The 14,913-nt window shown below is 45.9% G+C and overlaps 3 protein-coding genes across 22 annotated transcripts in view; all 3 read right to left on the reverse strand.

The window, feature by feature from the left end:
• Positions 1-5,538: 5,538 nt before the first annotated feature.
• LOC124187917 (tubulin monoglutamylase TTLL4-like) lies at positions 5,539-7,230 on the reverse strand. Its single transcript, XM_046580096.1, has one exon. The coding sequence runs from the start codon at positions 7,228-7,230 to the stop codon at positions 5,539-5,541; it is 1,692 nt and encodes a 563-aa protein (XP_046436052.1).
• Positions 7,231-7,927: 697 nt separating this feature from the next.
• On the reverse strand, positions 7,928-9,640 carry LOC124187918 (tubulin monoglutamylase TTLL4-like). The gene has a single exon (XM_046580097.1). The coding sequence runs from the start codon at positions 9,638-9,640 to the stop codon at positions 7,928-7,930; it is 1,713 nt and encodes a 570-aa protein (XP_046436053.1).
• A 2,453-nt stretch (positions 9,641-12,093) lies between these two features.
• Positions 12,094-14,913, reverse strand: part of LOC124188063 (tubulin monoglutamylase TTLL4-like) — a 193,458-nt gene continuing 190,638 nt past the window's right edge. For all 20 annotated transcript variants that reach the window (XM_046580363.1, XM_046580373.1, XM_046580371.1 and 17 more), the window contains one exon: positions 12,094-13,859. In XM_046580363.1, coding sequence (XP_046436319.1) covers positions 12,131-13,837 — 1,707 coding nt within the window. In that variant the 5' untranslated portion in view covers positions 13,838-13,859 and the 3' untranslated portion in view covers positions 12,094-12,130. The remainder of the gene's footprint in view (positions 13,860-14,913) is intronic.

Genomic DNA, 14,913 nt, shown 5'->3' on the forward strand with positions numbered 1-14,913 from the left:
GATACGTACAACTACTAAATACACGCGAGCAGACATAAATATATGTCATACGGTGTTACCCACTGCATACGAATAATACGAAGTTGACAATCATGGTCTGCTAATTACGTGACTAATACATTTTACACTGTACTTTTCCGATCATCATTATTATTATCAGGATCATTGCCGCTATTATTCACGTTACTTTTACATAGCGTAATAATGTAATTATCAAATAATAATTATCATGGTCCTCGTCACCATGACCGTCGATGCATATTATACCGAGACAATTTCTTGAAACTTGAAAATCAACCGCGCATGCGCGAGTTCGTGCAGGCCGGCCATCCCGAGTTTTCAGCCATCAAACTTTGTTTCTGGCGGCGATGTAGTTGATACGAATTTTCGAGGTTAGAATCTCAAATAATTGAGGCAGTGACTCGGAAAGGTTTGGGGAAGCATTTGTTATCGGGTCTGAAAGTTGATTTTTCGAAGAACGGTCGGAATTTAATACTTGCGCGCTTGGAAAATTTAAACGTACACATTTTGCGTACGTTGGCCCGTCTGCATCGCAGACAAAATTATCGTTGCGGGAAGATTTCGCCGACCAATGAGATTGAATTACTTGGCGCATGCGCAGTTGATTTTCAAATTTCAAGAGATTTTCCCGGTACATATACACGGTATATAAGCCATACACCATGTAGCCTCTCCGATACCTGTACAAAGGAGGCTCGTGCGTTACGATGCATTTATATGGGAATAAAGTGCGTGATAATATCCAGCGACGTCGACGAGGGGTGACGGAGGGGGCGGCGGGGGTGGGGAACACATAAAAACTGTTAAAGAGAATCAAGGTGGCGTGATTCTATGCAGCTAGAAACCCGTCGACATTGTGATTCAAGGGAGGAGATGCACGACACGCCGCGCGGTCTCGCATTGAGCACGTAGTCGCGCGTCTACGTAACGCCCGTTTCTATGCCTGAGCAGGGACGCTGCTTCCGCCGTGAAGATATAAAAGAAAATAAAAGAATACGGATAATATCGTACTTTCGTAATTTCTCTTATTCTTGTATCAAGGGGAAACGGTGAAACCTGGCAGATCGAACGTCGAGTGCCTCCGCACGCGCGAGTTTTGTCCTTTTTTCATGCAGGTTTGCCACCCCAACAACTCGTTGAAATTCTGTAGTTGATGCGAATTCTTACAGGTTAACGGGACATCAACTAGTTGATGTCTATTAGAGATTCGGGAATGCTAGGCAAACTTTATCGCTGACTGACTGACGACCGATGACTGATAGCGAGGCATCGAAACAACGTTGTTTAAATTCGCTATTTGACGCAGGGAATCGATTATGCAATTTCACTTTTCACGTTTCCTACCATCCAAGCTTTCTGATTGGTTTGCAAAGTTTAGTCAATACTTGGACGGTGAAAAATGTGAAAAGTGAAATTACATACTCGACCCCGAGGAGAGTTCCTCGATTAAGTTGGCTACCCTGCTTTCCGGACACAAATATAAATCGCCAAGTACGATCTCGCCGACCAATAGAGCTCAACCATTCCTCGCGCATGCGCGGTCGGTAACTCGGTTTTATATAAATTTCACCGTTTTCTCCCGGTGCGTTAATTAGTAGGTATACGACGAGTCCTGCAGACTTGCGCGTTGCACTTATAATAGCCCCCGCATCACTGGAAAGGACCGATCGAGCCGACGTGTAGACCATAAAACGCTCGTTGACTGAGCCGTGCCCCAGGGCTCAAGGTATGGGGGGGGGGGGCAACGATAGCGTGCCACCGAGCGCACGAGCGTAGCGTGTGTCTCGCGCGAGCTGAAACGCGGTAAGTACAGGCGGTGACAAAACCGAGCGAGCGAGTTTCCTCTCTGCAGGGACTCTAAGGTCATCGGCGGCGCGCAGCCGCGGTTGCTGCGTGCTTTTGCACGCACACGCGTGCCTCGCGTCACATTCGCCGCGAACCTCTCAATTGGCAAACTGCGCGTTCCAACCGACTCCATCCGCGTCGCTATACATATGACGCCTGGCGGAAGAAGAGATGCCGCGGCCGTGGGAACCCGACGCTTTGACTCTTCCCAAAACAAAACGCGGGCGCGGGGCACGCGACGCGCGTATCGTTACGCATACTCGCGCGACTTTTAAAACTCGAAGACGCGCTCGTTACGGACTCACAAGAACGATTCAGAGGTTATTCGTGTAGCCGTGCTATTGCGGAATTCATGCGGACGGGAATCCCCGACAGATTCTCGAATTTATTCTTTCTTCTTTTTGCTCGTCTTGCTTTCGTTGCGTCATCGTTTGTCCACCTTGCGTCGATGACACGCGATTTTTCAATTCTCGTCAAGTTCCGACCTGCACAATTTTTTTCATCATTGTTACATCACAACAGACCTTGCCAAGAAGCGTTATTGAACGTTAATACCAGGGCCGCGCGCGTGATTCACTCGTGTCTTCCCGAAACGATGTATTTTCATTTGCAAACGGCGTTTTTAGACCATTTCAGAATTTTAGTGACACGATGAAAAAAAAAAGATTCAATTACAAATATCGCTGGTTATACAAAGTATAATGCTTGTACGGTAATTCGGAAATCTTTTAAGCGAATGAAAAACATCAGGGAAGCGAGTGACCCATGTGCGTGTTTTACGTGTTCCAAAAAATAGTGCGGGTGACTAGGGTTAATTTATCTGTCTTTCAATATTGAAACTAAATTCAGTTTTCTCATTTTTAACATCTGGGTTGGTGAAAATTATTTTCAAGAAGCACAAGCTCCGTATACTTTAGTTCGCAATCTTCTAAAATCAAAAACCTGTCGACCAAAAAATTATTGTAAAAAATCTGAACTTCTGACTCGGCAAACATTTTTGAGAATATTTGCACAAGCCGCCAATATTCGTCTTACAATGAGTTCGTTTCGCCGTGACACGATTCATTGGATCTCGGTGAATGGATGAATTCGGGACGAACCCGTTAATTGGGGGCAAGGAAGTATAAATAAGCATATCGGCGGACAGCTTCCGAGGTAATGTGCTAGCCTGTCCGAGAAGTACATGGGAAACAAAAAACTAAATTGATTGTAAATTACGTACCTCGCAAAGTATCGCGTCAGAACAAAATGGCTCGGGTTAAGCGTCGGACCGTTAATTAAGCAGAGACTAGTTAAAGCATCCGGTCGATTCGAACTTACATTACATACATAACCTATGCATCTATCAATATGTGTGTATACGTACACGCTGTGAAATGTTGTTTTACAATAACTGTTACCCACTATACAAGACTGCTAATCGAAGTAGACGTTGAGTAACGAGATTTGAGGTCTCGGCGGAACGGATATTGTAACACCGCGTCTCGGTGTAATTAAGCTCGGTTATTCCGACGTAGAGCAGGAAAAATAATATAAAAGGAAACAGGCGATAGCGACGTCCGTAACGCATTTTTCTCGTTGTTGTTGTTTTTTTTTTTTTTTTTGTAATTTTTTCTTTGTCAGGAAAAATGAGGGAGAAATAAATAATGGAAAGTTGGAAAGTTACAATCGACATTGTAGGATTACACCAATTCATTTTCCGAAAGATTTTTACAACAGCTTTTTTTTTATCGGTAAACTACTGTAAAGAAGTGTGTAGAAAAAAAAATCCGTACTTGAAGGGCAAAAACTTTCAACAGGATATTTAATTTTGATAAATCTTTCCGCGACCAACCTTCGTCTCTTCCTCTCCGAAGAAGATTTTCAAGTTTGCCAGATCTTCGCAGCGTTTAAATTATATCACTGTGTACACATATATAGAATCTTGGCGGAAGCGATATATTATAGAATAATTAAGATATTACATTCGATATCGGGAATGGAAGAACGGATTGAAATGATTCGACGCAGAAACAGAAAAATACGTGATGTAATGTAAAAAAGAAAAAATAATAAGAAATAAAAAAAAAACAAAAACAAAAACAACCACAACAAATGTCAGGAAACATTCAGCGTTCGAATAAATTGACGAGCTGCAGGTTGTATTTTTATACGAACAGTGACGAGGACGGACAGAGGCGCGCCCGACTGTCCGGCAGGCCTTATTCACTGCTGGACCCTGTGTGTATAGCATAGCAGCCCCCTAGGGTTACATAATACGCTCACATCGGGCTCGTATGAATGAATCCATTCATAAAGCCTGCACTGCCAACGCATACACGAGCTAACGCCGAGCCGAGTCAAGCCGCGCCGCGCCGCGCCGCGCAGTGCGGACACCCAACTCTCAATAAGAAAATATCTCTATTATGTTGTTACAATAACGATATCAATTCATTGACTCGTGACATCTCTCCGCTGCAGCGTGTATACACACCGCATCGTTCATTGTCTTCAAACGACGTTTATAACGCAGGGATTCGGACACACGCTCAATCGCGTTTCATTTATTTATTTATTCATACGTTCGTTTAGTTTAATTACACGAACAGCGAGTGATTTGACTTAGCTCGAAATGCCGATTTTTTCTTGGTTTTTTTATCAGGATGACTAAAAAGGGTTTCGCGGAATCGACGACTCGACGAAAACGATATTATGTTTGTGAAAATAAAATACTCGTACCAAATGTAGGAAATACGGTTGGACGTGACACTGATAGCCGGGTGTCTCGGGTAATATTATACGTGATCTGCGGTCGGCTGGTTGTTTCTGGATAATAATTGATATATGATTCTTTAAGTGACGAAACAGATTTAGTAATTGAATTTGAAGGGCGGAAGCGAAGAAATCCGAGCCCCGGTATATATGTATACATACATACCCTATACATGCTTATGTACAGACATGTGTATATTAATATAACGTTTCTAATAAAGTTAAGTTGCGTCTCGTCGACCGTGATAGACACAATAGAGACATTAAACTGTCAGTAAGGATTTATTAATCTCGGCATCAGGCTTTATAGCCGTGAAACTCGATGTTCTTACAAAGGCGGCTGATGTCACTTTATTCCGGCACTACAGAGATTTCATTATATACGCGAAAATAGTATATTACGTACTCCTAGAACTTAAAAGTGGTTATTTCTGTACTCCGTCATAGAAACGGGTACTTTGTGTACGGAAACCATGCATGAAAAAAAGCGTAAAACTATAAAATAACTGGTCGGAACTTCACGTGAATACAAGATGAGAATCTCGCTCCATATAATACCGGCTGCGAATCAATTGTATGAATAGTACTGGTTTTCACCTTGATTGACATCTTCAGTTCCTGATTCAATGATGCACCTATTTGAAAATCGAACAGGTCTATCTGCGTCTAGAAAAAAATGTTAAATAACCAAGTCATCGAACTGTGACGTTGCAGTTACATGTGTATTCGCATAAACTCACAATCTGTGGGACATATGTGCTTTCTAACAACAAACTTAGAGAATAACAGAAGCTTCAGCAAAGTTTCACAACACTTATCATTGATCGTACCACACGGTTATAGTGTATCTGTAAGAAGTACCCAGTACGTTGTATAGGAAAAAAAAAAGAAAGAATCACGATGAAAATGTCCTATCCACTATCATCTGAGATGGTACTTCTTCGCGCACAGACTCCTGAGCAGTTCAATACCCGCCTTCCGATTGTGTCCGTGAGCGATTTCCCAAGCACCAAGGAGCAAGTTGTAGTACCTGGGCGCCTCGAAGTACCTGAAATAAGAATGAGTCCCCGGAGTTGGAAAGACTTTGAGGAATTGTCCTAGCCTGGCGACTTCGTCCTCGTAATGAACGAGGCTCCTGACGTCATCAGGAGTGAGATGTTCGAGTATGGAACCGAGTTTCGAGTCCCCGCGTTCCCGCTGGTACATGAACTGCATCTGTTTCCGCTTCTCCTTGGAGCTTAGCGGCTTCTCAGTGGCTCGGAAGTCCTGATAAAAGAAGCCAAGGTCGCGACGTTCGGCCATTTTGCGGAGAACAGGAGGCGGCACGCGGTATCCAACCAGGTTCAGAACGTCTCTGACGAGATGACCTTTCACCCCAACGTCAAGGGGGGATGGGGCGTGCAAAGAGGGCGAAATGTTCACCTCGAGTAGCCAGGGCTTCAGGTTCTCGTCGATGAGGATGTCGAACCCGAGGAGCTCGAAGCAGTTGTGTTTAGACCCGGGCGCGAGATGCACCCTCGAAAAGCAGTGGACCGAACTTTCGCCCGAGATAACGGCCTTGACTACTATGTCGTGGATTTTCGTTCGCAGACCGTCGACGTCGACTTGCTGCGCCCTGAGATACCGCCACAGACACTTCAGCGCCCATTTGTGCCCCTTTGGCTGGTCCATCGAGTCGTTGCTCACGTAGTCCATCGACTCCTTGTTCACGCTGTAGTTTGTCAAGTGGATGAACTTGTTGGTCAGACTAACGTTAGCTCGGTCGTACCTCGCGCTCGCGAACCTGACCAGCCCCTCGGAGTAGACGTAGATCTTGAGCGGATCGAAGTCGGTGATGAGGGCGTAAATCCGCAGGTCGAACTTCGAGTCGTTTATCAGTTTCGGTCTTGAGAGGTACTGCTGGACCACCGTGAAGCTCTGCGTTCGCGGAATCTGGGTCCACCGGCTTACCACGGAGACTCCTCGGCCTCTGGAGGAGGCCGGTGGCTTTAAGATCCATTTGTTCCTGGGCTTGTTCGACTCCCAGACTCGTCGCAGCTGATCGAAATCCGTAGGCAGGACGAAGGTCCGTGGGATAAAGGCGAAGCACCGTTTGCCGAACCTCGCCCGCAACCTGCTGATGTTCTTCCAGAGTCGGTCCTTGTGTCCGATTTCGTAAGTGCCTGGGAAGTGGTTCATCTTCTGGTGCCGCTTCAGCATCTTGTAGCAGAACGTGTACTTGCACTCGCTCCACGTCCCGCACCAGTCTTCGGTCCCCAGCACCAAACGATACCCTGAGCTTTCGACCGTCTTCCTCACTATCCACGGCGTCGATGTTCCCACCTCCCAGGTCAGATGCTCCGATATCTCCTTTGGAAAGGAAGCCTTAGGGAAGATCTTCGTGCCGTCGTAGAGTTGGAATATCACGTAGGGTGCCACGTGAGGAAACAGGCTTTTACGTAGAGGAAACCAGCTTTCGCGTAGCGGAGACGTCGACTTCTTCGATCTCCGTTTTGCCGAAAGGATCAACGTTTTTGTCACGTCTTTGTAGATGAACGGCTTTTCACTGAACATGTCTTCGTAACAAGATGATACGTATCCACCCTTCATTTCCGTTGACGTTATTCGTACCATTGTGAACGAATTAGATCACCCTGTCACACTCAAAATTTTGACTTGTCACTAGTTTTTAATTTATCAACGACAATTTCTTGTCCTTGCCATTTTTATCTCCCGTTTTCTTGTCCGATTTACGAGGTTAGACGGATCACCGAATCGATCGATCTCAGCTAGCTTCAGGTGATTCAAGGTGTCAGTGCTTGTCCGAAGGGGGAAAAACACCAACAATAAACTTCTCTGAATAGCCACTGGCGCTTTCTTGTCAGAACTTATACACGTGTGAAAGTAATATATTTGAGAGATGTGTATTGTGGCACGTGTGTTACCGATAAATACATGTGTGCGATCATTTGCACAGAGTTTCTCACACAAAATACACGCCCGCTGAGTTATTACACCTCATGAATTATGCATCCGCGATAACTTCTATCTCGCTCCCGCCGCTCGATAAAATACGAGGCATGAGGAATAGTAGTTGATAACTGGTTTGTTGCTCGCTTCAACAAACTCACAAGATATGCACTCCATGGTCAAGTCCGGAGCGCGTTATGCAGCCGCGATAAGGTGTCGCAACAATAACGCAGTATGTTTGCATTTACGTAGGGTGATTCGACATTTATTCATCTACAAACTTCATCTTACATCGGTTGAATAATTGTACGTCGAGAAAACTTTGCTTGCACAAACGGAGAGCCACGAGGATGATTTCACTTCACAGTACACTCTGCAATTCTGCCTGATTCTTCAAGTCACCCAGATGACGTTTTTCCCTGCACAATTTCTGTAGCCTCGACAATCCCTCCGCTTTGTTGGGCCAGTAAGTTTCTTCCCAAGCGTCAAGGAGCTTGTTGTAATACCTCAGCTTGTCGAAGAACTTATGATACCTGTGCGAGCTTCTCGTTGGAAATATCTTCTCGAAGCCACCAACCTGGGTCGCCTCATCCTCGTATCTGATCAGCCGCCTAACGTCGTCTGGCGTCAGGGTGGCGAGAATCGACTCGAGGTAATCCTGTCTGACTTCAACCACAGCGAATTTCTCATGTTTGTCCTTCTCGTCCTGAGTGAGAGTCGTCGCGTAAAGACGATGGTCATGGCAAATCGGGGACTGACCGTACCTCTCGGTCAGTAACTTGACCTCTGCGTCCGGAATGGTGTCCGGTATCTGGAATCCAACGATGTTCAGAACGTCTCTGGCCAGCTCGCCCTTCACTATGGAACACAAGGGGGTGTCGGGATCCATCGATGGGTAATTGTTAACCTCGAGAAGCCAGGGCCTGAGGTTTTCATCTAGCATGACATCGAAGCCGAGAAGCTGGAAGGCGTTGTAGGGTGATGGAAGGGCGGCGTTGGAGCTCCGAACGATCACCGACTCCGCGGATACGATGGTCTTGACAACGATGTCCTTGATCTTCTCCCAGAGTCTGGGTACGTCGACGCGTTGTCTGCTGGCCAAGTGAGCCCAGAGACTGTTGAGGGACCACATGTTGCCCTTACACTTGTCGATGCTGTCGTTGGGTCTGAAGGTGGGGCTGGACTTGTTGACCGAGGTATTTGTGAGGTGCATGAACCTGTCGTAAAGATGGTGGACGTCGTCGACGTACTTGGCCGTCGCGAACCGAACCAACCCTTCGGAGTAGAGGTAGACCAGAAGGGGGTCGACGCTGGTGATAAGGGCGTAAAGTCGCATGTCGAATTTCACGCCATAGATGAGTCGCGGCGGCCTTACGTACCGCTGAACGACCAAGGGGCAGCGCTTCGGGATGTCGGACCACCTCGAGACGACGCGAATCCCGTTCCCAGCGCACCCGGACGGCGGTTTGGTGATCCAGATCCCTCCGTTACGTTCGAAGAACTTTTGAAATCGTCTCTTGTCGTCGGGAAAAACGTACGTAGTCGGGGTGAAGTTGAACTCCGATTTACCGAACCGCTGCATCATCCTGCTCAGGTTTTTCCACAGTCTATCCTTCCGGCAGATTTCAATAGTTCCCGGGAAGTGATTCACCTTCTGAAATGTCTTCAACGCCTTGATCTGCATTACCGGCAGAGGCGCGCCCCAGCTTCCCATCCATTTTTCGCTCTTTCTTATCACGTTGAAACCCGAGTTTGTCACCGTTCTGCGGACCATTTGTGGCATGAAACGAAGCGCGCACCGCCACTGCATGTGATTCGTTATTTCAGCCGGCAGTCCATACGGCATCTTCACGCTGTACAAGTGGAATATCACGTAAGGTGGCACGTGGGCGAAGAGGCTCTTTCGCATCGGTAACTTCCAGCTTTTATCACCGTCGCCGTCCAGCTTGATCAGCTTCTTCGGTTGACTCGGTATCAAGTCCACCAGTTCGATGTACGCGTACCTTGCATCGTCCCCCACGCCTCCCCAATCTTTCAACTTTCCGCCTTCGGTTTCGGTCGAGACCGATTTCATCTCTGTCAAATTGCACGGAAAATTTACACTGTTGTATCTATTAACGCCTAGAAATTCATGATTAATGACCTTGAGCTTTACTTTAATTTTGGTTACAGAGAATTTAGAACTATTTATAACATGCCAAAAAATTTTTTTGTAAAGAGCTTCGCTCCTCGGACGGATGATCCGTATCCACGAAAGTGAACTTGTCCACTCATCGTAGTCGATTTTTTTTTTTTCAACTGACACGTAACCACGCGATTAACTTCTCGCGACTTTTATCGATAAACCGAAATATCCAAGCATACACGATGGTGTAATAGTGCAAAACAGATCGTCAGTACGTCGGTAATTATTCTAATTTATGCATGAATAGCATTAACGATGTCGTGTGCTTTTACTCCGGTGTATACATACAAGTCTGACTGGTCCAATAGAGATTTTGTCTCATTCTGGAGAATAGGAATGAATAATTCCTCGACACGACGTGTCACGAGCTAAACCGAAGGTTTCGACTATCTCGGCAGGGAATGGAAGAGATAAGAATTAATCTGGAGGGCGAATGACGTGCCTCGTCATAACTCGGAGACTGTGCATAACGAGTTTCGAGTAAGTTGCATCAGTCCGTACGATCGAGTTGGACGGAGAATTTTCGAAAGAGTTTACCAACCAGCGCGATGTTTATCGTTTGTCTATTATACCCGGACAGCGGACTCGTTTGATCCGGTACCCATGCACCTTATACCCGGTCGTTCAGCATCATCAACACCAAAGTGACCGGTCGGTTGAACAAAACCAGCTGGCCGTGTACGGGCGGCAGAGATTTTCCGCTTCATTCCCAAATTGGAATGAATATCGCCCGATGAATAGAACCCATTAAAGGCTCGACTGAACATCAACGTCTACTCAATGCTTCGCTCACACGTGTGAATCGCCGTGCAAGTCATGTCAATGCCTCGTGCAGTATTGGCATCACTTATCGTTCTCGGTAAATAACTGTTATTACCGACACCGCTTACTTTATCCGAATTTATTTATAGTGTTGAAAAAATGTCCACAATTTACTGTGGTATAATTATCCACCTACCTGGAACTGGTTCGGGGTTTTCGCTTACCTGCACGTAAATAGGTTCCGCATGTATGCGGTATTTACCAATATTGAGACAATCATTGATCCACCACGAGAAGTATCAACCCTTCTGCTACCGATCGGTATGGCCAAAAACTTATTAACTGATACGCGCTACGCGTCAAACCAGTTATAGAAAGTCCGATGAACTCGTTTTCGGGATAAGGTTGCAGCGTCCGGCTTCTTTTTCTTGTAATTTAAGCGGACGGAATAATCTCAGGCTCGTTTACACAGTATATGGGTAAACACCCTGAGAATTATCTCACGTACCGTGCAATTGAAGATTTTTTCCTTATTTTAGAGACAATTAAAATTGTATCTTCCGATTGTCCAGGGTTAACTATTTTCTTGTGAAGCGTAACAATGGGGAAAAATAAACATCAGATTTGCTTGCATGAGAAAAAACGAAATGCATCGATAATGGATAAGATTTGATTACCACGTTGGGTACCGATTGCTAGTAAATGAGATTTACTGGTATTACAGCATAATATGGATGTAACGGGTTTTATGGAGTATTTTATTTCGTAAAACTAATAATCGCCTTTACTTAGAAATATATTCAATTATGTTTCGTAAGGCACATCGTTGTTTTAAAAATAATTTCACCATGTCACGTAACACCGTATACGTGTATGTGCATTCGCACATTATACGTATATTAGGGTAGTCCTTATTTCGGAGTCGAAAAATTTTTTATTGGAACACCCCCCAGACCTTTTTCAAATCATTAAAAAAAAAAAAAACTATGTAAAGTCTGAAGCCTCTACGTCAACTGGAACACGTGCCTTAAGGTCTGTCTGAAAGATTAAAATTTAAAATATATGTAGTTTTTATAACCAGTTATTTCGTTTGGCAGGTGTTCCATTTGACATAGAGACTTGAAATTTTGAACAAATTTTTTTTTGAATGATTTGGAACAGATCGGTAGGAGCAAATTTTTCCGACACCCAAATGAAGACCGCCGTAATGTATATACAAGTATTGTAATTCCGTATAATGTGTGACACGATAAGTCTATAATAGACGATGATTAAACATGAAAAATAAAAAAAATGTAGGTATTAAAAAAAGAGGGAGAGAGTCAGAGAGAGAAAGAGAAATAGTCATAAGACATAGCACAATGAGGCAGCGGGATAAACTAATTCGTTTCTACAACATTCAGATAAAAATTTGACACGTCTCTATATCGAGGTGGCAGTCGAATTGTTACGAAGTTATAAAAATTGGCAGTCAAGTTGTTACGAAGTTATAAAAATTGGCACTCAAGTTGTTACCAAGTTATAAAAATTAGGAGTCATGCACCAACGACGAATAGTCGTCCTTCCCCCCCCCCCCTCTCTTCGATAATTGCGTTTGCCTAACTATCTATCGTCTATCTAAACTACCGCTTTTGCCGGTTGAATCAAATGGTACTTCGCCAAGCACAAGTTTTGAAGCCTGGTGATGCCCTCGGTCCTGTTATCTGCGTACTTTGTCTCCCATGCGTCGAAGAGCTTGTTGTAGTACCTCGGAACTTCGAAGTATTGGAGGTACTCGTGGCTGGTCTTGGTCGGAAAGATCTTCTCGAAGGACTCGAGCTGCGTAAGTTCGTCCTCGTATATGATCAGGTTTCTTACGTCGTCGGGTGTGAGGTCCTCGATTATGTCCTGAAGGTACCTCTCCCGCTTGTGCTGGTTGGAGAACAAGTTGTGCTTCGTCTTCTCCGCGTTATCGAGACTGACGTGGTGGACCCTCAAGTCCTGGCGAACAGGATCGAGGTTGTGCCGTTTGGCGAACTCCTCGAGAATAGCGGGAGGCATCGCGGCCGGCGGAAGTTGGAAGCCAACGATATTGAACACGGTCCTGATCATCGGCGCCTTGACGGCGACGTCCAGCGGTGACGAGGACTGGAGCGAGGGCGAGATGTTGACCTCGAGAAGCCAAGGCTTGAGGTGTTCGTCGAGGAGGATGTCGACTCCGAAGAGCTCGTAGCAGGTGTACCTCGAGGCGACGTTACCCCAGGTGAGCGAGTCGATAGAGGCCTCGGCCGAGACCATCGTCTTAACGACGATGTCCTTCATCGCTACCCAGAGTCGATCCACGTCGACGTTCTTCTTTTCCCTGAGGTACGACCAGAGAGTTTTTAGGGTCCACTTGTGCCCGGCGCACGAGTCAGCGCTGTCGTTGCTTGTGTAGCTGGCACTGGCCTTGTTGATGCTGTAGTTGGTCAGGTGCATGAACCGGTTGCTCAGACAGTTCAAGTCCTCGACGTACTTCTCGGAGGCGAAACGGACCAAGCCGTCCGGATAGATGTAGAGCCTGAGGGGGTTGAAGCTGGTCACAAGGACGTAGAGTCTGAGGTCGAACTTCGCGCCGTCGATGAGCATCGGCTTCGAGAGGTATTGCTGGACGATGACGGCTTTCTTCTTCGGGATCTGGCACCAGCGATGAACAACGCGAATTCCGGTACCGCGGGCGGACGCTGGGGGCTTGATGATCCACTTCTCGCGTCCTGCGGCCTTCTCCCAGACCTGTTTGAAGCACCTGAGTTCCTGCGGGAGAACGAAGGTCCTGGGAACGAATCCGAACTCCTTCTTACCGTACTTGACAATCATCCTGCTAAGGTTCCGCCACAGTCGGTCCTTACGCCCGAGCTGATAGGTCCCGGGAAAGTGGTTTACCTTCTGGGACTCGCGGACCGACTTGAAGTTCAGGCTCTTCATGTGCTTTCCCCAGACCCCGCACCATTCCGGCGATTGATGCACCATACGATACCCCGAGTTCGTCACTGTTCGCCGGACTAGCAGCGGTGTTATCGGACTCATTCGCCACTTCAGGTGCCTACCAATTGCACTCGGCAGTGTCGGTCCCCTCGCATCGAGAGGCTGGAAGACTACGTAGGGTGCCACGTGGGCGAAGAGGCTGCGTCTCAAAGGGGTTCTGATCGTCTCGTCGCCGCTGGGCCCAGCTTCACCTACCAGCGGTTGGGGTTGCTGCGACAAATTCTCCTCGTCTTTGGAACGCTCCGAATTCTCGACGACCCCATGTCCGACCGCTTTACCGCCGGATCCGGTTCCGTTGTCTTCGCATCCTGTCGCTTTCATCTTTCCCGCACCACCGACTCGCCTGAAACACCGCGGAGACAGTGATTTTATTCCCGGTCTCATTTTGCCAGCAAATTGAAGCTGATGCCGATGGCATCTCATCAGCACGCTCGATAATCCCCTCGATAAATTCAGACTCTCCCTGGACTTGGACGTCCTCGACATGTTCGCCAATCGTCGATTCTCCGCTGCACCCGAACCTCGAAACGTCAGTGTCAGTTTCTCAAAATGTCAAATTCAAATTCAAAGGTGTTATCTGGTTACATACGATGCTCGATTGTTCGGTCGGTTTATTATATTCTCGAATTGATTCGGTACTAAAAACTGTTGTTATGGATTTCACCGCGATTGACGTCGATAAATATTCACGAGTGAGATTATAGGTAAGTATAGATTCGTTTGCACAAGATTTTTTTTTTCTCCGAACGTAACAAATCAGCGTCAACTAATCGACGAATCTCTTGATTCTACGATTTCTATTTATCAAATCGCACGATTAAACCGCGGAGTTCATGCGTTGAGTTAATTACGTTTTTACTCCTAATAAAGGAAATAAAAAGAAACATTAAAAACTGACGAATAAATAAATAGATAAGAGAAAAATTAACGTACAGATTTTTTCTCCTGGGTGGCGGAGGGAAGACAAATTTACAATATTGTCCATAAAAGCGAAGAACCGCGGGTGAAGGAACGGAATACCAAGAGGCCAATTAAAAACCCATAAGGAGATTTTAAAATAAAGTAGCTACGTATATGGCTCATGGGGGGAACGAGAAGAAGCGGGTAGCGAGTCCGACGAAATTCATCGACGTGTGCATAAATTCCCACGAGGTCCAGCGTGCAGCTATTACACATACACATAAACGGGCTCCGCTCCGTGTGGCAATATAAAAATTTATTACTTCATTAAGGAATTGAAAGGTTCTGTTGCGGCGTCGAAACTCTTTACTGGACCAACACTTAAGAGGATAATAATTCAATTTCAACCGGAAGTTCGAACTCGCTATACGTATGAAGATACTTTTCAGAGCGTAGGTTATATAATTATTATTATACCGGCGACAAGATTTTTTTTA

Source organism: Neodiprion fabricii, chromosome 1, assembly GCF_021155785.1.
Source record: "Neodiprion fabricii isolate iyNeoFabr1 chromosome 1, iyNeoFabr1.1, whole genome shotgun sequence".
NCBI classification, from domain to species: Eukaryota; Metazoa; Arthropoda; class Insecta; order Hymenoptera; family Diprionidae; genus Neodiprion; species Neodiprion fabricii.